Source organism: Oncorhynchus mykiss, chromosome 32, assembly GCF_013265735.2.
Source record: "Oncorhynchus mykiss isolate Arlee chromosome 32, USDA_OmykA_1.1, whole genome shotgun sequence".
In the NCBI taxonomy this organism is placed as follows: Eukaryota; Metazoa; Chordata; class Actinopteri; order Salmoniformes; family Salmonidae; genus Oncorhynchus; species Oncorhynchus mykiss.
Window position 1 is genome coordinate 31,241,717 of NC_050572.1, and position 23,233 is coordinate 31,264,949.

The following is a 23,233-nucleotide window of genomic DNA, read 5'->3' on the forward strand; positions in this document are numbered from 1 at the left end:
ATATACGTATATATATATTATATATACGTATATAGATTTGCATATATACGTATATATATATATATATGTATATGTGTGTGTGTATATATATATATATACACAAATGTATATACGTATATATGCAAATATATATACGTATATATAATATATATATACAAAATTCAGATTTTGGTTTTGAAATCTTCAATCAAGTCTTTTGTGGTCAGTGATTCCTGAAAGTCTGGTCAGATTTCTCTCAGCCCCCGTGGTTGTCTCAATGGTTGCAGGAATTTTTCATAGAAGTGACTGGTCCAACCATACATGTCCATGCTGGGTGGGGTTCCGGTGGTCTAGTTGGGTGTCTTTACTTCAGGCAGGAAGGGTTTTATTTCATTCTTTCATTTTCTAAGATAATAGGTTTGAAATAGTAGTGGGGGTGGTGGTTTTTCGACAGAATATCCACTCCGAGAAATTGCACGATTTTTGAACATCAGGTATTTTTCTGAGCCGTCCTAATACTCGCCCAGGTTGTGCCACTTGGCAATCTGCCGGCGGGGGTTGTCGCAGACCTCTCTCCAGTGGGTGACCCCAGTGTGCATGAGGCTCTGGCCGCCTAGCACCAGGCGGCCCACCACTTCATTCTTGGTGGTACGGTCGAAGTCGACCACCAGGAACTCCACGGAGATGTCGGCCAGCAGCTCGGCGGGTACATCGTAGATGAATGACTCGTTGAAAACGGGGTTGAGGGTGCACTTCTTCACGTGCGTCTTCTTCTTGGCAATGCGCTTGCAGCCGTAGAACACGTTCACCTTCACATAGGGGTCTGTGAGGGATGGATAGAGGGGAAAGTGGGTGAGATGTGTGTGTGTGTGTTTGTTTGTGTGTTTGTGTGTGTGTGCGTAGTACTTACTGCCTGATAGGCCAGTGATGTCCATCTTGGGCAGGTGCTTGGCCTTCAGCACCACCACATTGAGCCTGTGAGTGACAGGCTGGTAGGACAGAGACACCAGTAGCTCCCCACGGCTCACACACTGCAGAGAGAGCACAGGGTTAGAATGTAGATGCACACACACAGCGGGGAGAACACAGTTAGACACATACAGTGCCATCAGAAAGTATTCACACCCCTTGACCTTTTCCACATTTTGCTGTGTTACAAAGTGGGATTAGAATGGATTTTCATATGAACTATTTACACAAAATACTCTTAATGTAAAAGTGGAAGAAAAATGTGATTTTTTGGGGGACAAATAATGGAAAATAAAACACTAACATATCGATTAGATAAGTATTTAACCCCCTGAGTCAATACATGTTAGAATCACCATTGAATCAGCTGTGAGTCTTTCTTGGTAAATCTCTAAGAGCTTTGCACATTTGGATTGCACACAAAAATCATGAAGCTCTGTCAAGTTGGTTCTTGATTATTGCTAGACAGTCATTTTCAAGTCTTGCCATAGATTTAAGCCAATTTAAGTCAAAACTTAAGAACACTCAGGAACATTCAATGACATCTTGGTAAGCAAATCCACTTTGTGTTTTAGGTAATTGTACTGCTGAAAGGTGATTTTGTCTCCCAGTATCTGTTGGAAAGCAGACTGAACCAAGTTTTCCTCTATGATTTTGCCTGTGCTTAGCTCTACTCTGTTTATTTTTACCATAAAAAAACTCCCTAGTCCTTGCCGATGACAAGCATACACATAACATGATGCAGCCACCAAATGCTTGAAAATATTACTTTAGTGCCTTATTGCAAACAGGATGCACGTTTTGGAATATTTTTATTCTGTAGAGGCTTCCTTCTTTTCACAGTCATGTACAGTTGAAGTCAGAAGTTTACATACACTTAGGTTGGAGTCATTAAAACTCGTTTTTCAACCACTCCACAAATTTCTTGTTAACAAACTATAGTTTTGACAAGTTGGTTAGGACATCTACTTTGTGCATGACACAAGTCATTTTTCCAACAATTGTTTACAGACAGATTATTTCACTTAATCACAATTCCAGTGGGTCAGAAGTTTACATACACTAAGTTGACTGTGTCTTTAAACAGCTTGGAAAATTCCAGAAAATTATGTCATGGATTTAGAAGCTTCTGATAGGCTAATTGACATCATTTGAGTCAATTGGAGGTGTACTTCTGGATGCATTTCAAGGCCTACCTTCAAACTCAGTGCCTCTTTGCTTGACATCATGGGAAAATCAAAAGAAATCAGCCGACCTCAGATAAATTGGAAGAATTGGAGACCTCCACCCACAAGTCTGGCTCACCCTTGGGAGCAATTTCCAAACCCCTGAAGGTACCACGTTCATCTGTACAAACAATAGTACGCAAGTATAAAACACCATGGGACCACGCAGCCATCATACTGCTCAGGAAGGAGACACGTTCTGTCTCCTAGAGGTGAACATACTTTGGTGCGAAAAGTGCAATCAATCCAGAACAATAGCAAAGGACCTTGTGAAGATGCTGAAGGAAACAGGTACAAAAGTATCTACAACCACTGTAAAATGAGTCCTATATCGACATAATTTGAAAGGCCGCTCAGCCAGGAAGAAGCCACTGCTCCAAAACCGCCATTAAAAAAAGCCAGCCTACAGTTTGCAACTGCACATGGGGACAAAGATCACACTTTTTGGAGAAATGTCCTCTGGTCTGATGAAACAAAAACAGAACTGTTTGGCCATAATGACCATAGTTATGTTTGGAGGAAAAAGGGGGATGCTTGCAGTGTCTCCTGACCCCTCCTGTCTCAGCCTCCAGTATTTATGCTGCAGTAGTTTGTGTCGGGGGGCTAGGGTCAGTTTGTTATATCTGGAGTACTTCTCCTGTCCTATTCGGTGTCCTGTGTGAATTTAAGTGTGCTCTCTCTAATTCTCTCTTTCTCTCTCGCGGAGGACCTGAGCCCCTAGGACCATGCCTCAGGACTATCTGACATGATGACTCCTTGCCCGTTTCAACTGTTCTGCCTTATTATTATTCGACCATGCTGGTCATTTATGAACATTTGAACATCTTGGCCATGTTCTGTTATAATCTCCACCCGGCACAGCCAGAAGAGGACACCCCACATAGCCTGGTTCCTCTCTAGGTTTCTTCCTAGGTTTTGGCCTTTCTAGGTTTTTCCTAGCCACTGTGCTTCTACACCTGCATTGCTTGCTGTTTGGGGTTTTAGGCTGGGTTTCTGTACAGCACTTTGAGATATCAGCTGATGTACGAAGGGCTATATAAATAAATTTGATTTGCAAGCCGAAGAACACCATCCCAACCGTGAAGCACGGAGGTGGCAGCATCATGTTGTGGGGGTGCTTTGCTTCAGGAGGGAGTAGTGCACTTCACAAAATAGATGGCATTATGAGGTAGGAAAATTATGTGGATACATTGAAGCAACATCCCAAGACAGTCAGGAAGTTAAAGCTTGGTCGCAAATGGGTCTTCCAAATGGACAATAACCCCAAGCATACTTCCAAAGTTGTGGTAAAATCGCTTAAGGACAACACAGTCAAGGTATTCGAGTGGCCTTCACAAAGCCCTGACCTCAATCCCATAGAAAACTTGTGGGCAGAACTGAAAAGGCGTGTGCGAACAAGGAGGCCTACAAACCTGACTCGGTTACACCAGCTCTGTCAGGAGGAATGGGCCAAAATTCACCCAATTTATTGTGGGAAGCTTGTGGAAGGCTACCCAAAACGTTTGACCCAAGTTAAACAATTTAAAGGCAATGCTACAAAATACTAATTGATTGTATGTAAACTTCTGACCCACTGCGAATGTGATGAAATAAATAAAAGCTGAAATAAATCACTCTACTATTATTCTAACTTTTCACATTCTTAAAATAAAGTGGTGATCCTAACTGACCTAAGAATTTTTACTCTGATTAAATGTCAGGAATTGTGAAAAACTGAGTTTAAATGTATTTGGCTAAGGTGTATGTAAACTTCCAACTTCAACTGTATGTTAGTATTGTGGAGTAACTTCAATGTTGTTGATCAATCTTCAGTTATCTCCTATCACAGCCATTAAACTCTAACTGACCTTACAGATAATTGTATGTACAGAGATGGGTTAGTCATTTAAAAAGTATGAGTATGAGTCCATGCAACTAATTATGTGACTTGTTAAGCACATTTTTACTCCTGAACCTATATAGATTTGCCATAACAAAAGGGTTAAATACTTATTGAATCAGGACATTTAATTTTTTATTAATTTATAAACATTTCTATAGACACAACTTCCCTTTGATGTGGTATGTGTGTAGATCAGTGACACAAAATCTCAATTTAAACCATTTTAAATTCAGGCTGGAGCACAAAATGTGGAAAAAGGCAAGGGGTGTGAATACTTTCTGAAGGCACTGTACATTACACACATATATACACACACAAAGTACCCATAAAGTACACACATACACACAAAACCTGCCTTGCACAAGAATATGGCAGACAAACCTCCATAACCCACCCATCCACCTACACTTCCGGTATGCACACAATTCATACATAATGACAGTCAAACTAATATACAGTACCAGCCAAAAGTTTGGACACACCTACTCATTCAAGGGTTTTTCTTTATGTTTAATATTTTCTACATTCTAGCATAAATGTGAAGACATACATTTTTTAAATAACACATGGAATCATGTAGTAACAAAAAAAAGTGTTTAACAAATCAAAATATATATTATATTTGAGATTCTGCACACTCTTGGCATTCTCTCAACCAGCTTCATGAGGTAGTCACCTGGAATGCATTTTATTGAACAGGTTTACCTCAAGTTAATATGTGGAATTTCTTTCCTTCAAATCAAATCAAAGTTTATATTTGTCACGTGCGCCGAATACAACAGGTGTAGGTAGACCTTACAGTGAAGTGAAATGCTTACTTACAGGCTCTAACCAATAGTGCAAAAAAGGTATTCGGTGAACAATAGGTAGGTAAAGAAATAAAACAACAATAAAAAGACAGGCTATATACAGTAGCGAGGCTATATACAGTAGCGAGGCTATAAAAGTAGCGAGGCTACATACAGACACCGGTTAGTCAGGCTGAGTGAGGTAGTATGTACATGTAGATATGGTTAAAGTGACTATGCCTATATGATGAACAGAGAGTAGCAAAGAGGGGTTGGTGGGTGGTGGGTGGGACACAATGCAGATAGCCCGGTTAGCCAATGTGCGGGAGCACTGGTTGGTCGGCCCAATTGAGATAGTATGTATAGTTAAAGTGACTATGCATATATGATAAACAGAGAGTAGCAGCAGCGTAAAAAGAGGGGCACACAATGCAAATAGTCCGGATAGCCATTTGATTACCTGTTCAGGAGTGTTATGGCTTGGGGGAAAAAACTGTTGAGAAGCCTTTTTGTTCTAGACTTGGCACTTCGGTACCGCTTGCCATGCGGTAGTAGAGAGAACAGTCTATGACTGGGGTGGCTGGGGTCTTTGACAATTTTTAGGGCCTTCCTCTGACACAGTCTGGTGTAGAGGTCCTGGATGGCAGGCAGCTTAGCCCCAGTGATGTACTGGCCCGTACGCACTACCCCCTGTAGTGCCTTGCGGTCATAGGCCGAGCAATTGCCGTACCAGGCAGTGATGCAACCAATCAGGATGCTCTCGATGTTGCAGCTGTAGAAGCTTTTGAGGATCTCAGGACCCATGCCAAATCTTTTTAGTTTCCTGAGGGGGAAAAGGCTTTGTCGTGCCCTTTTCACGACTGTCTTGGTGTGTTTGGACCATTCTAGTTTGTTGTTGATGTGTGTTTGAGCCAATCAGTTGTGTTGTGAAAAGGTAGGGGTGGTATACAGAAGATTGCCTTATTTGGTAAAAGACCAAGTTGCTGAAAAAAAAAAATTATACTAAAGGACACCAATAAGAAGAAGAGACATGCTTGGGCCAAGAAACACGAGCAATGGACAGTAGACCAGTGGAAATCTGTCCTTTGGTCTGATGAGTAAAATTTGAGATTTATGGTTCCAACCGCCGTGTCTTTGTGAGACGAAGAGTAGTTGAACGGATGATCTCCACATGTGTGGTTCACACCGTGAAGCACGGAGGAGGAGATGTGACGGTGCTTTGATGGTGACACTGTCGTGATTTATTTAGAATTCAAGGCACACTTAACCAGCATGGCTACCACAGCATTCTGCAGCGATACACCACATCTGGTTTGCTCTTAGTGGGACAATCATTTGTTTTTCAAAAGGACAATGACACAACACACATCCAGGGTGTGTAAGGGTTTTTTGTCCATGAAGGAGAGTGATGGAGTGCTGCATCAGATGACCTGGCCTCCACAATCACCCGACCTCAACCCAATCGACACTTTTTCGTTACTACATGATTCCATTTGTGTTCTTTCATAGTTTCGATGTCCTCACTATTATTCTACAATGTAGAAAACAGTAGAAATAAAGAAAAACCCTTGAATGAGTAGGTGTGTCCAAACTTTTGACTGGTACTGTATATAGACCTCTTTCTGTTCATCTCTTAGTTTCTCTCCGTCCCACTCTTTTTAACTGCTTTCATATGTCTAGCTCTCTTTCAAGGAGCGTCAATTCCTATACTACGTCTAGGTGTCACCATGGCAACGCGCTGCGGGAGGTTAGCCTAAGGCTGAGCTTGAATTTAGAACGGAGAAATAGAGAATTACCGAGGCCGAGACGTGTGTCTGTGTGTAATGTGTGTGCGTGTAAATTTGCTACCATCTGCATACAAAGTATGACGGAAATAGATAGCCTCCTAATTGTCTCCAATACCGTGTATCGGTAGCTTTTTCATTAGTGAGCAAGACTAAATGCCACACTTCATTTAGAATCGCCACTAGTGGCAGGGGAGCTCTGCTCTACAAAAAAACACATAAAAATAGTCTGAAACTACTGGTCTGTACACAACCATTTGTAGTGTACAATAGCTCAGTTCCCTAACATTTTTATATTTTTTCCTTTTTGACTATTTTATAAAGTAAATGATGCATTTTATACTTAAAATTACCTTTTTGAGTACATAAATTAACATGCCAAAGATTCACTGCAGTGTGAGATGCAGAAATTACCCATCATGTTTGGCGTCGCTTAGTTCCCTGACATTTTAATCTAAAGTACAAGTAAATGGTGCAGTTTTTTTTTCTTTCATGGATGGTTCTTGCTGCAAAGCACAGTCATAACAGCGCTAGGAGCTAATGCCGCCATATAAACCAAAGTGTCATTTTGGACGGCTTGTGCTGAATGGGAGTTTTGAAGCGTTTAAGCGCTACTGTAGAATGATGGAGAATCACAATGGCCATGCTCAAAATATGCATTTTATGTTCTAAACGGATAATAGCTTTTATGAACCACCACTAAGTGTGTGAGCTACTTCTGTCGTAATGAGTGTGACGCCCCCCCCCAATTCAGCCATTTAAGCTTTCCCCCTCCACTTAAGTTCCCCCGCAGATAAAAGTTTAATGGACGTCTCCTCTGGACTTATGGTCTGGCCATTTCCCCCCCACAGTGCCATCTTGCTTTCTCTCCCCCCCCCCCCAATTCATCCCCTACTGCCGGATCATCCATCAATCTCCTGTACTCACTTTTGTCTTCTTCATCTAGTCAGTGCTATTGCTCTCTTTCGCCTCTTTCACTCCATCAGCAGATACCTATGTCTCCTCTTTTTCATTTACTCAGACTAATCTCTCTCCCTCTCCTATTTATGTCTTGTTCCTTCTCTCCCTCTCTCTGGAAGATCGATTCCATCCTGTCTCTAAACCCCTTAAGGTTGCACTAAAATAGGAGGGAATTCAATTTAGATAAGAGATAAGGAGGAGAGCGAGAGATGAGGGGGTAGAGAACAAAGAGGAAGAGAAAGGAAGATGAGACAGGGGAAAAAATGGAAATAGAGGGAGAAAGGGAGAGGAGATGGTGGAAGTATGCACTTACAAACCTCCATATGAGGGAGAGGGGTGTGAAATAGTGTGACTGCATGGAGATGAAATGTGTACAGTACCAGTCCAAATTTTGGACACACCTACTCATTCAAGGGTTTATTTATTTACTATTTTCTACATTGTAGAATAATAGTGAAGACATCAAAACTATGAAATAAAACATGGAATCATGCATTAACCAAAAAAAGTGTTTTATATTTGACATGATTTAAAATAGACACCCTTTGCCTTGATGACAGCTTTGCACACTCTTGGCATTCTCTCAACCAGCTTCACCTGGAATGCTTTTCTTGAAGGAGTTCCCACATATGCTGAGCTGGCTGCTTTTCCTTCACTCTGCGGTCCAACTCATCACAAACCATCTCAATTGGGTTGAGGTTGGGTGATTGTCGAGGCCATGTCACCTGATGCAGCACTCCATCACTCTCCTTCTCGGTCAAATAGCCCTTACACATCCTGGAGGTGTGTTGGGTCATTGCCATGTTAAAAAACAAATGATAGTGGGACTAAGTGCAAACCAGATGGGATGGCGTATCGCTGCAGAATGCTGTGGTAGCCATGCTGGTTAAGTGTGCCTTGAATTTTAAATCAATTACAGATTGTGTCACCAGCAAAGCACCATCACAGCTCCTCCTCCATGCTTCACAGTTGGAACCACACATGCGAAGATCATCCGTTCGGTGGTCTGGGGAAATGCATCATCTAGTGAAGTTAGGAGGCTGCAGAATGCACAGAATAAAGCAGCAAGGATTGTTTTAAGGCGGAGATATGGTTCTTCTGTTGCAGTCATGCGCAGTGTTCTTGGTTGGTCATCAATCGAAAAGATAATTGAAAAAAAACATGCTTATTTTATTTTATAATATACATATTTTAAAACGGCCAAGTTCTATTCACAATGGTATTCAGTTGGTAAGAGACAGACATTCCCTAAATACTAGGATACTATTTAAATATAGTATATAGAAATGTTGTGGGACTATAGTAGATGAAGATTCAATATATTTTTTTAGATTGAGTATTTATTGGGTCATTATGCTAGTGTATTATGTATGTTTGTAATAGTGTGTTATATGTGAAAGTGTGTTTGTATTATAAATTGTATTTTACTGTTAAGGACTCTTGGAAGATTAGTCCAAATGGGGACTAAAAGAGATCCTAATAAAATAAAATCAAATCACATTCTCTGCGTCTCACAAAAACACGGCGGTTGGAGCCAAAAATATCCAATTTGGACTCATCAGACCAAATGACAGATTTCCACCAGTCTAATGTCCATTGCTCATGTTTCCTGGCCCAAGCAAGTTTCTTCTTCTTATTGGTGTCCTTTAGTAGTGGTTTCTTTGCAGCAATTCTACCAGGAAGGCCTGATTCACGCAGTCTCCCCTGAACAGTTGATGTTGAGATGTGTATGTTACTTGAACTCTGAACCATTTATTTGGGCCGAATATCTGAGGCTGGTAACTCTAATGAACTTATCCTCTGCAGCAGAGGTAACTCTGGGTCTTCCTCTCCTGTGGCGGTCCTCATGAGAGCCAGTTTCATCATAATGCTTGATGGTTTTTGCGGCTGCACTTGAAGAAACGTTCCAAGTTTGTGCCATTTTCTGGATTGACTGACCTTCATGTCTTAAAGTAATGCTTATTTGAGCTGTTCTTGCCATAATATGGACTTGGTATTTTACTAAATAGGGCTATCTGCTGTATACCACCTCAACCTTGTCACAACACATCTAACTGACTCAAACGCATTAAGGAAAGAAATTCCACAAATAAAAACTCTTAACAAGGCACACCTGTTCATTGAAATGCATTCCAGGTGAAAACCTCATTAAGCTGGTTGATGGTTGAAAGAATGCCAAGATGTGTAAAGCTGTCATCAAGGCAAAGGGTGGCTACTTTGAAGAATCTCAAATATAAAACATATTTTGTTTAACGCTTTTTTATGTGTTATTTCATAGTTTTGATTGCTTCACTATTGTTGTACAATGTAGAAAATAGCACAAATAATGGAGGAAGATATTATGCATGTGTGTATACATCTGCACTGTCTCGCTTGACAGGCGTACAGTGGCACTGGGAATGATACTTATGCCTGTAATGTGTTTACACGCGTGTGTGCATGACTGTGTGAGTGCATGTGCGTGTCTGCGGTCTTCGAAGAGTAGCTGTGTGTACTGCATGAGTTCTAGAGATGATATGAATATGTTTTAATGTCTCTGTGGGAACGTAATGGTGTGTAGCTTATTTACGGTCTGTCCTAACAGCCATATGGTCTAATCAGTGCAGACTTTGTACCGGGTCTCTCTCTGTGTGTGAGTCTGGCTGTGTGCAGTATGCATTCAGTGCAGGTTTCTTTATATTGATCATTTTTTCAGTGCAGATTGTGTTGGGCGGAGGTCTTTCTCATATAGTGCAGGCCTCTTTCTCTCTGTCCCTCCCTCCTTCTCTCTGCGTGTGTGTTATGGATGGGGCCCTTTCTTGTCAATCGGAGTAGCCCCCCCCCCCCCCCCTCTATTTCTCTTTCCATCACCCTCTCTCTCTCTCTCCTCTTTCTATACCACCCCTCTGCTCTCTCACACCCCTCCTTTCCTCTGTCTGTCCGCCCCCCCTACTCTGTCTTTCTGCTCTCCCTCTACCCCACTCTCCCTCCCTCTGCCTTATATGGATCATGTTTAATGATGTGGGGAAGAGGCTTTTGTTTCCGGTGCTGACCATGATGGATGTCTTCCTACAGTCAGAAATAACACCAGTCTCTCTCCACTTTTATGGGCCTAATGGGCCTCCAATCAATACACACACACACAAAGAGACCAGCCTCCCAGATATGTTTCAGCTGCACGTGTGTGTGTGTGGAGTGTTTGGGAGTGCATGCGTGTGTGATAATAATTAAATGAGAGAAAGATTGGTTGTTTGCAATAATACATATGCAATAGCCAAAAAGCAACAAGCCAGGATTGGTTATTATATTATTTACACCATTTCATATTTCAATCTGTAGACATTTATTTAGCAAATGTATCACCCTTCTGCTAACCCTGTGCTAGAAACCAGCTATGATTAGTCAGTCTCTTCTCTCTCTCCATCTTTCTTTCTCTCTCTCCACTCGCTCTCCTTATCCCTCCCCCTTCATCTCTAGTGTTGCTGGCCATAAAAGCCCAGTAACTGCTCATCCTATCCATCCTAACCTCCTCTCTCTCCTTCCTCCCACTCCCCCTTTCTCCATCCTCACCTTTCCAACTCCTCCCTCTATCCTCAAATTCTGTCTACTCATCTCTCTATGAATTTCTATCTTTTACCACACCCCTTCCCTCCCTCCCTTTCATCCTCTCTTCATCGGTCCTTCATTCTAGAGTATATTTCATCATCTATCCTCCATCCCTCACCTTTATTCCTCTGAAATGTATTTTTAATAAAAAATAAAAATCCTCCTCCATCACCCAGTTTCCCCTCTCTCTCTCTCTCTCTCCCTCCTTTCCTTCTCTAACTAGGATGGGTCTATTGTCAGGCCATTACTGTAAAACAGAAGGAATGTGTTGTTAATAACCTATCTAAATAAAGGTAATAAATCAAGGTAATGTCTTCTCTCTTCCCTCCCTCCATCCACCCCCTCCTCCCCATCCCTCACCTGGATGTGTCTCTTGCTGATCTGTTGGGTGATGTGGACTCGTCCGGTGCTGGGGTCCACCCCTGCCAGGGGTACCGCCGCCTCCCCGATGACATCATCACGGGCAAAGCGGTCAAAGCTAAGCACCAGGAAGTGCAGCGTGAGGTCAGGCAGTGCGCTGTAGGCCACGCCGTAGAACGTAAACGTCTCGTCAAATACTGGCTCCAGGGTCTTCCTCAGAACGCGGGTCTGCAGAGCAATCGCTTTTATTTCAGTCTGGTTGCTATTGTGACAGTAGCACTTAAACAGTTACAGTGACACTAACACTATCTTTTACAATAACAAATACAGTGCCTTGCGAAAGTATTCAGCCCCCTTGAACTTTGCGACCTTTTGCCACATTTCAGGCTTCAAACATAAAGATATAAAACTGTATTTTTTTGTGAAGAATCAACAACAAGTGGGACACAATCATGAAGTGGAACGACATTTATTGGATATTTCAAACTTTTTTAACAAATCAAAAACTGAAAAATTGGGCGTGCAAAATTATTCAGCCCCCTTAAGTTAATACTTTGTAGCGCCACCTTTTGCTGTAAGTCGCTTGGGGTATGTCTATCAGTTTTGCACATCGAGAGACTGAAATGTTTTCCCATTCCTCCTTGCAAAACAGCTCGAGCTCAGTGAGGTTGGATGGAGAGCATTTGTGAACAGCAGTTTTCAGTTCTTTCCACAGATTCTCGATTGGATTCAGGTCTGGACTTTGACTTGGCCATTCTAACACCTGGATATGTTTATTTTTGAACCATTCCATTGTCGATTTTGCTTTATGTTTTGGATCATTGTCTTGTTGGAAGACAAATCTCTGTCCCAGTCTCAGGTCTTTTGCAGACTCCATCAGGTTTTCTTCCAGAATGGTCCTGTATTTGGCTCCATCCATCTTCCCATCAATTTTAACCATCTTCCCTGTCCCTGCTGAAGAAAAGCAGGCCCAAACCATGATGCTGCCACCACCATGTTTGACAGTGGGGATGGTGTGTTCAGTGTGATGAGCTGTGTTGCTTTTACGCCAAACATAACGTTTTGCATTGTTCAATTTTAGTTTCATCTGACCAGAGCACCTTCTTCCACATGTTTGGTGTGTCTCCCAGGTGGCTTGTGGCAAACTTTAAACAACACTTTTTATGGATATCTTTAAGAAATGGCTTTCTTCTTGCCACTCTTCCATAAAGGCCAGATTTGTGCAATATACGACTGATTGTTGTCCTATGGACAGAGTCTCCCACCTCAGCTGTAGATCTCTGCAGTTCATCCAGAGTGATCATGGGCCTCTTGGCTGCATCTCTGATCAGTCTTCTCCTTGTATGAGCTGAAAGTTTAGAGGGACGGCCAGGTCTTGGTAGATTTGCAGTGGTCTGATACTCCTTCCATTTCAATATTATCGCTTACACAGTGCTCCTTGGGATGTTTAAAGCTTGGGAAATCTTTTTGTATCCAAATCCGGCTTTAAACTTCTTCACAACAGTATCTCGGACCTGCCTGGTGTGTTCCTTGTTCTTCATGATGCTCTCTGCGCTTTTGACGGACCTCTGAGACTATCACAGTGCAGGTGCATTTATACGGAGACTTGATTACACACAGGTGGATTGTATTTATCATCATTAGTAATTTAGGTCAACATTGGATCATTCAGAGATCCTCACTGAACTTCTGGAGAGAGTTTGCTGCACTGAAAGTAAAGGGGCTGGATAATTCTGCACGCCCAATTTTTCAGTTTTTGATTTGTTAAAAAAGTTTGAAATATCCAATAAATGTCGTTCCACTTCATGATTGTGTCCCACTTCACAAAAAAATACAGTTTTATATCTTTATGTTTGAAGCCTGAAATGTGGCAAAAGGTCGCAAAGTTCAAGGGGGCCGAATACTTTCGCAAGGCACTGTAACAGGGATAATGCAGGGCTCTTCAAACTTTTCTTGCCTCATGTTTGCAATAATAAAAACATATGGCGTCATCTTATTTTGATCTAAATCTGTAATGATAATTCAAATAATTAAATAATAACAGTATTAGCCTAATTGGGACTGCAACCCCAAACACCTAAACCCTCAACAAAGCAAATCAAAGAAAACAGTGGAAAGGAACAACCCTGTAGGTAGGAAGAAACCTCAAGAGGAACCAGACTCACCTTGACCCGGTGCTTCTTTTCTGGCAGTATGGTCATCTTCACGTAGGGGTCCGAGCTACCTGCCTGCTCGTCCACGGCGGGCAGACCATGGGCGCCAACAATGGTCACCACCAGAGCCTTCTTGGGGAAGTTGTAGTCCACGACCAGGCTGAGGGTACCTAGGGCAGCGGGCGGCATGGTGTTGCCCTCCCCCTGACACGGGGTAAAGGGCGAGGCTGTCTTGCTGGCGTCACAGCTACTGCTGCTGCTGTTAACCCTGGAGCTGCTCTCCAGGCAGCAGTAGTCGGAGCGGATGGGCAGCGCCTTCTCTAACCTAGGCTGTCCAGCAGGGGGAAGTAGGTGGCTCATCTGCAGGTTGGTGGAGCTGTTGAGCAGGCCCGTTTCTGGGTCGACGTCCACTAGCATCACCCTTCCTCCTCCCCCTCTTCCTCGCTCACCATTACGACCCCACTCGACGCCAGATCCGCTGCCATTTCGCGAGGAGCCCGGGCGTCGACCCACACGGACTATCTTCTTGTTACTAAGTGTCTCCGGGTAGATGCTGATTCCCTTGAGCATGTGGATGAACTTGTAGGGCGGATCCACGGCCTGGTCGCAGGGTCCTGATTGGAGCTTGTAGCTGCCCGTCATCTGACGGTAGCGACGCTGGCAGCAGGTCCAGAGGAAGACGGCCACCGTGACTGAGACCACCAGGACCCCGGCGCCCAGGAAGCCCGCCAGCACCGGGGACACGTCTGAGAAGGATGGCGGAAGAGAAAGAGGGACAGAACAGAGAAAGGTTATTCATTTGATCTGATCATTTCCCTTCCATCGTTATAAACCCTATTTCTTCAACACTGATGGGTTGAAAGCCTTATTAAACAGGAAGATCTGAACTTTTTAAAAACTGCCTAAAACAAACAAATGAAGAACACGTGAGATATGACACACAAGGTAGGATACCATCAAAAAGCATCACTCTCTGCCTAAAGTGAGAACATGAAAGGCTGTCAAAAAGATGTGCTAAAAAGCAGGAAAAAGAGGTTCAAAACACAAATAAACCTTAAATGGATGAAATTGATAAATGTGGTAGGATCAAAGGATTTCAGTTTGTCCCTGTTCATGTTTCTTGGGGCCTTGTCAGATGAGGAAGTTGAAGTTGCTGTAATCCTACTGCAACAACTTATATGTTTTACACCATGTTTACACGGCGCATTTTGGAAAACACACAACACCACTGACTTCAATTTGGACTGCGAGCGGTACCGGAGCGCCAAGTCTAGGTCCAAGAGGCTTCTAAAACAGTTTCTACCCCCAAGCCATAAGACTCCTGAACATCTAATCAAATTGCCACCCAGACTATTTGCAATGCCCCCCCCTATTAAACCACTGCTACTCTCTGTTGTTATTACCGGTATCTATGAATAGTCACTTTAATAACTCTACCTACATGTACATATTACCTCAACTAACTGTATATAGTCCTCAACCCCTGTATATAATCTCGCTATTGTTATTTTACTGCTGCTCTTTAATTATTATTATTATTTTTTTTTAAACTGCATTGTTGGTTAGGGGCTCGTAAGTGAGCATTTCACAGTAAGGTCTACCTACACCGGTTGTAATCGGCGCATGTGACTCATAAAATTGGATTTGATTTCTTTCTAAACCCCACTTTGTAAGTTACCTATTAGAATGCGACAATAATTTGTGTCGTTCTGGCTTGGACAAGGCTTATAGTCGCTTTAATACTGGCTCGTTCTCTGAGGCCTCTTCACCAGCCCTGTAGTCTCACACACACACATACACACCGTAATTAGTGTTGTAATGAGTCCAAATACTAACCTGTGACAGCTCTACCTTGTTATAACTGAACTTCAGTAAAGGCTGCAATGTCAAAAGTTTTTTTAAAAACAAGCCTATAATAGTTTTTGACAGGCTTGCCTTAGAACTATCATTGGCCTAAACTTTTAACAGCAATTTATCCTGCACATATGGGTACCCTTATGCCCAGGTAAGTGCTATCAGTCATCTACTGATGGTGTAGGTAGATTAAGGTTTGGTGATGCTGGTCACATTTTCTCAGGAACTGATTGACAGAGGCACAATGTCTATCTTTGAGTAAAGCAGTGGGTTCTCTGTCTTGTTGCTAATATTTAAACTTTGTCTGTAATGTTACTTTTGTTTACTACATTACTATGCATGTTGACTACCATGAAAACATGGTTTCCTTCGCCCTCTCCTTCAATTTAAACCATTTTATTCAGATTAAGCCATTTTCCCCAATAATATTCTGTCTTTCCTTCACTGTCCTCTCCCTCTCTCATTTGGGTGGCCCTGGCAACAGCGGGGGCCACTCTCCCGTCGAGCTGGTCGGTCGGAGCTGTTTGGAATTCCGAGTTCACCCCGGAGCGGATGAGAAGAGGATGTGCGTTCCCACCGTCTCCACACATAATCAGACTCCAGAAGCCATCGAGAGAGTTGGGGGGGGTTTACTCACACACTGGCACACACACACTAAGAAACACAGCGCCTGGTATACAGTGTGAGAGTGTTTTCCAGTTAATGGACACCCGTTATTGTCATGTACGGTAATGTGGTGAGGGATGGAAGCCTCTGAAAAAGCGTGTCTGTGTGTGTGTGTGTGTGGTCAGGGGTGTGAAGAGTGTAGTATTCAGCACGCGTCATGCGGTCTTGCTCCATAGGGGGCGGGACAGGGACCCGGGCGTATGTAAGGTTCTGCATACAAATCATCAGTGCACACTATAGAGCAGGGATCTCCAGCACTACTGAGTCTGCAGGCTATCACTCCAGTCCTGCAATAACACACCTGATTTAGCCAATCATTGTCCAGACTGTAGAGATCATAAATGTGTGGATTGCGTGTGCGTTGCGTGCTTGTGTGCGGTTGACAGACACTGCTGTACGGCGGCACTGATCACAGCTATAATGAGGCCTCAAGAGCCTCATTATTTCTCCTTTTCTCCTGCGAGTTCTATGTAAAACAACTCAGCAGCAAGGAAAACTGGGAGGTGAACTACACTATACACACTTAGCGTAAAGAATGTTCATGTACTTACAGTAAAAACACTCACATACTGCATTCACAAAAAGCCACCGATGCAAATGCATAAACAACTAAATAAATAAAAGCCCTGAATTATGCATGCCGTTGTCATGGGAATTGTCATGGAAGTTCAATTTGTTTTTTTGTGTAAACAGACCAATTTGCTCACTAATAGGTTTAAAGGGACTATATTACAGTGTAGGCTACGGAATACATAGTTGTTTGTGACTGTTCACTTGTTTACTGTAAAGGCAATCATGTTATATGGTAAGAGCCATTCTGACTTCTGTATGGAGTCAAATCAGCCTCTAGAATGAGTCATTCTCTATATCTCACTGACCTCTCCTTGGGTCTATGAATGAATACAGATACTGATGAATACAGATGAATGTCAATGTCTCATTCAACATGATGTGTCTTCCTAACAATGGTATCAACACACTTGGAAATTCAAGTGAAGTGCAGCTCATATTCATGCGTGTCACATGGGGATGTCTGCCAACTGAAGAGATTCCTCCCACTAGAGTTGTGTTCAATAGGACACACGGAAAACAAAAGTCTGTGTTCATGTTGGGCAAGTTCTGGCAGCATCTCTCAGTTTCAAAATGTTTCAGGAAGTTTTCTCCCTACTGAACAGGACCCATGTGTCATGTAAAAGGCGGCGGGATAGGCCTGAAACTGAAACAAGAAGCCACACCCACCAATGGACACCCTAATGATTTCACTTCCCGGCACCGACAGAGATGGCCGCCTCGCTTCACGTTCCTAGGAAACTGATCATAACAACATACAGGAACTCAAGTCCTTCTGTTCACCTGACTTAGAACACCTCACAATCAAATATCGACCGCATTATCTACCAAAGGAATTCTCTTCGATTATAATCACAGCCGTATATATTCCCCCCTAAGCAGACACATCGATGGCCCTGAACAAACTTTATTTGACTCTATGTAAACTGGAAACCACATATCCTGAGGCTGCATTCATTGTAGCTGGAGATTTTAACAAGGCTAATCTGAAAACAAGACTCCCTAAATTCTATCAGCATATCGATTGGGCAACCAGGGCTGGTAAAACCCTGGATCATTGTTATTCTAACTTCCGCGACGCATATAAGGCCCTCCCCCATCCTCCTTTCAGAAAAGCTGACGACGACTCCATTTTGTTGCTTCCAGCCTATAGACTGAATCTAAAACAAGAAGCTCCCGCGCTCAGGTCTGTTCAACGCTGGTCCGACCAATCTGATTCCACTCTTCAAGACTGCTTCGATCACGTGGATTGGGATATGTTCCGCATTGTGTCCAACAACAACATTGACAAATACGCTGATTCGGTGAGCGAGTTCATTAGAAAGTGCATTGGCGATGTCGTACCCATAGCAACTATTAAAACATTCCCAAACCAGAAACCGTGGATTGATGGCAGCATTCGCGCAAAACTGAAAGCGCGAACCACTTCTTTTAACCAGGGCAAGGTGACCGGAAACATGACCGAATACAAACAGTGTAGCTATTCCCTCCGCAAGGCAATCAAACAAGCTAAGCATCAGTATAGAGACAAAGTAGAGTCGCAATTCAATGGCTCAGACACAAGAGGTATGTGGCATGGTCTACAGTCAATCACGGATTACAAAAAGAAAACCAGCCCCGTTGCAGACCAGGATGTCTTGCTCCCAGGCAGACTAAATAACTTCTTCGCCCGCTTTGAGGACAATACAGTGCCACTGACACGGCGTGCTACCAAAACCTGAGGTCTCTCCTTCACTGCAACCGACGTGAGTAAAACATTTAAACGTGTTAACCCTCGCAAGGCTGCAGGCCCAGACGGCATCCCCAGCCGCGTCCTCAGAGCATGCGCAGACCAGCTTGCTGGTGTGTTTACGGACATATTCAATCAATCCTTATCCCAGTCTGCTGTTCCCACATGCTTCAAGAGGGCCACCATTGTTCCTGTTCCAAAGAAAGCTAAGGTAACCGAGCTAAACGACTACCACCCCGTAGCACTCACTTCCGTCATCATGAAGTGCTTTGAGAGACTAGTCAAGGACCATGTCACCTCCACCCTACCTGACACCCTAGACCCACTCCAATTTGCTTACCGCCCCAATAGGTCCACAGACGACACAATCGCAACCACACTGCCCTAACCCATCTGGACAAGAGGAATACCTATGTGAGAATGCTGTTCATCGACTACAGCTCAGGACTTAACATAGTACCCTCCAAACTCGTCATCAAGCTCGAGACCCTGGGTCTCGACCCCGCCCTGTGCAACTGGGTACTGGACTTCCTGACGGTCCGCCCCCAGGTGGTGAGGGTAGGTAACAACATCTCCACCCCGCTGATCCTCAACACTGGGGCCCCACAAGGGTGCGTTCTGAGCCCTCTCCTGTACTCCCTGTTCACCCACGACTGGATGGCCATGCACGCCTCCAACTCAATCATCAAGTTTGCGGACAACACTACAGTGGTAGGCTTGATTACCAACAACGACGAGACGGCCTACAGGGAGGAGGTGAGGGCCCTCGGAGTGTGGTGTCAGGAAAATAACCTCACACTCAACGTCAACAAAACAAAGGAGATGATTGTGGACTTCAGGAAACAGCAGAGGGAGCACCCCCCTATCCACATCGATGGGACAGTAGTGGAGAGGGTAGAAAGTTAAGGTCCCCGGCGTACACATCACAGACAAACTGAATTGGTCCACCCACACAGACAGCGTTGTGAAGAAGGCGCAGCAGCGCCTCTTCAACCTCAGGAGGCTGAACATTTCGGCTTGTCACCAAAAGCACTCACAAACTTCTACAGATGCACAATCGAGAGCATCCTGTCGGGCTGTAGCACCGCCTGGTACGGCAACTGCTCCGCCCACAACCGTAAGGCTCTCCAGAGGGTAGTGAGGTCTGCACAACGCATCACCGGGGGCAAATTACCTGCCCTCCAGGACACCTACACCACCCGATGTCACAGGAAGGCCATAAAGATCATCAAGGACATCAACCACCCGAGCCACTGCCTGTTCACCCCGCTATCATCCAGAAGGCGAGGTCAGTACAGGTGCATCAAAGCAGGGACCGAGAGACTGAAAAACAGTTTCTATCTCAAGGCCAGCAGACTGTTAAACAGCCACCACTAACATTGAGTGGCTGCTGCCAACATACTGACTCAACTCCAGCCACTTTAATAATGGGAATTGATTGTATCACTAGCCACTTTAAACAATGCCACTTAATATAATGTTTACATACCCTACATTACTCATCTCATATGTATATGTATATACTGTACTCTCTATCTACTGCATCTTGCCATCTTTATGTAATACATGTATCACTAGCCACTTTAAACTATGCCACTTTTATGTTTACATACCCTACATTACTCATCCCATATGTATATACTGTACTCGATACCATCTACTGCATCTTGCCTATGCCGTTCCGTACCATCACTCATTCATATATCTTTATGTACATATTCTTATCCCTTTACACTTGTGTGTATAAGGTAGTAGTTGTGGAATTGTTAGGTTAGATTACTCGTTGGTTATTACTGCATTGTCGGAAGTAGAAAAACAATCATTTCGCTACACTCGCATTAACATCTGCTAACCATGTGTGTATGTGACAAATAAAATTTCATTTGATTTGATTCAGATTCACAACTGCAGTCTGCAAAGCCACCTTCTTTGGTTAAAATCTGTGACTGAGGGGCCTCCCGGGTGGCGCAGTGGTTAAGGGCCATCAGAGTCCCTGGGTTCGCGCCCAGGCTCTGTCGTAACCGGCCGTGACCGGGAGGTCCGTGAGGCGACGCACAATTGGCCTAGCGTCGCCCGGGTTAGGGAGGGCTTGGTCGGTAGGGGTGTCCTTGTCTCATCGCGCACCAGCGACTCCTGTGGCGGGATGGGCGCCACCAAGGTGGCCAGGTGCACGGTGTTTCCTCCGGCGCATTGGTGCGGCTGGCTTCCGGGTTGGATGTGCGCTGTGTTAAGAAGCAGTGCGGCTTGGTTGGGTTGTGTATCGGAGGACGCACAACTTTCAACCTTCGTCTCTCCCGAGCCCGTACGGGAGTTGTAGCGACGAGACAAGATAGTAGCTACTACAACAATTGCATACCACGAAATTGGGGAGAAAAAGGGGTAAAATTTTAAAAATATTTAAAAAATGTAAAAACATATTAAAAAAAGGAACAACTACGCATAGTCACATTTGCTTAAGGTTACCCAACTCTGTTATAAAGCAAAGATGACAGAGGCCCCAGCTATCAACTACAATAATTCTGCGAGAGATTTTCTCTTGGAAGAAAATGATAGTAAAGGAAGAGAACTTAAAATTGTACTATCAAAAACCAACAAGTTTCAGCATAGCCTTCATTAACCGTCAAATTAGTAGCCTGGTAAAACCAGACTGAACACAGCTCTTACAGCTCTCTTGAGTGCAGCATTCAGTCTGGTTTGACCAGGCTAGAACTGGACTGGATGACCCCAGATGCTTGAAGCTGCAGGCAGCCACACCCCGGGCCACCAGTAAGCTGCATGTGCAGGGATTTAGCTTTCGTTTTAGTGGCCAATATTCATATCCAGCAGTGAAGTCAGCTGGAGGGGCTTAGCAACAGTGCTGGAGGCAAAAATTGGGTCAGGGTTAGCAGGCACTTGTCCAGTTGTGTGACAGACAGGCGGATTTTAACAGCTTGACAAGCCAGACAGAAAAACTAAAATGGCCATGAAATGAAGGTGGCAAACACGGTTACTTGAGGATAAGAATCGGGGTAGAATTCAAAGGTAACAGGAAGAGAGAGGGAAATGGGCAGGAGAAAGGGGAGAAGAAATGGTGAATGAAAGAGAGAGTCAGGAAATGCGGTATGAATGAGTGGTGACTTTGGCTGCTAACGGAGAGACAACCAGTGAGACAAAGGATCCATAGCTAGGGCGCAGACGGAGAGTCGAGAGCAAGCGTGCCAGACAAACAGACTTTTGGGACATTTCTGAAGAGTGACAGTCACTTCCATGCGGGCCTTGGGAATTCAGAACAGCAGACACTTGTCTGCGTACCGCAGGGCATACCTCACGGCTAAACCATTTAGTCATTTTATCGTCAATAAAATCAGTTACTGGCATCTTGTCCTGCTTTCCCTTTTCTCTTTCTCCTTTTCCTCCCAGAGGCAATGTTTTACCTTTTCCCACCCTCTATTTCTTAATCTCTCTCTTCCTCTCATCCACTCACTGTATCTCCATAGTGTCTACAGTGGCTGCCCACACCCACTCACTCCCCCTCTAGACAAAGACTCGACCACCCCCCCCTACACCATTGATCATTGTGACCCCAGTGGGGCATTTTTTGGAGAGTCTTTAAAGCACAGCTGTGAAGCTCTCGTTGCCTAGACACATCCCCTGAGAGACAGACACAGAGAGAGACACAGACCAAAATGGTCACGGTCTAAATGAAATAAAACCTTGAGTGAGTTCACATCTCGATAGCAATACTGAAGGCGAAATCCAGGATTTCAAAAGGAACAAAATGCGTGAAAGAACAAGTGTGTGTACACGTGTCTGTGCATACGCAGGAGGCGTCCATTATTAATAGACTGCAGTAAATTGTTAATCACGAGCAATGATTCTATTGTCTGATTCATACGCGAGGAGGCGAGCGGGTAAGTGTGGGACTGTGGAGGAATACGGTAAGTGTCACGTCCTGACCTTAGTTCCTTTTTTATGTCTCTATTTTAGTTTGGTCAGGGCATTAGTTGGGGTGGGCATTCTATGTTTTGTGTTCTATGTTTTCCATTTCTATGTGTTTGGCCTGGTATGGTTACCAATCGGAGGCAGCTGGCAATCGTTGTCTCTGATTGAGAACCATACTTAGGCAGCCTGTTTTTCCCACTTGAGTTGTGGGTAGTTGTTATCTGTCTCTGTGTCTCTACCAGACAAGACTGTTTCAGTTGTGCTTTTGTTTACTTTGTGTTTCAGTGTTCAGTTATCGAATAAATCTAACATGGACACTTACCATGCTGCATCTTGGTCCTCTCCTTCCAACAGCCGTTACAGAACTACCCACCAAAAAAGGACCAAGCAGCGTGGTCACCAGGACATGGGAAGGCATTCTGGACGGGAAGGGGTCCTACTCATGGGAGGAGATCCTGGCTGGAAGGGATCGCCTCCAATGGGAACAGGTGGAGGCAGCCAGGAGAGCGGAGGTAGCAGGTAAAGGGAGCCAGCGCTTTGCATCTGGTCTCCAGTGCGTCTCCTCGGCCCGAGGTATATGGCACCAGCCCTACGCACGGTGTCCCCGGTGCACCAGCACAGCCCAGTGCGGTCTGTTCCACCCCACCGCACTTGCCGGGCTTCGGGGAGTATCCAGCCAGGACAGGTTGTGCAGGCTCGGTGCTCGAGACCTCCAGTGTGCCTCCACGGTCCGGTCCATCCGGTAACTGTCTCTCCGTCTCCTCCCTCCAGGTGCTCCCTCCTGTCCAGCGCTTCCAGAGTCTGGGG

General features: G+C 44.2%; 1 protein-coding gene across 1 annotated transcript in view; it reads right to left on the bottom strand.

Annotated features, from left to right (window-relative positions):
* Positions 1-65: 65 nt before the first annotated feature.
* Positions 66-23,233, bottom strand: part of LOC110488275 (synaptotagmin-11) — a 30,874-nt gene continuing 7,706 nt past the window's right edge. The window contains exons 2-5 of the mRNA XM_021560435.2: positions 13,699-14,432; positions 11,534-11,761; positions 890-1,010; positions 66-802 (exon numbers count right to left, since the gene is read on the bottom strand). Of these exons, the coding sequence (XP_021416110.2) occupies positions 492-802; positions 890-1,010; positions 11,534-11,761; positions 13,699-14,432 (1,394 nt within the window). The 3' untranslated portion in view covers positions 66-491. The remainder of the gene's footprint in view (positions 803-889; positions 1,011-11,533; positions 11,762-13,698; positions 14,433-23,233) is intronic.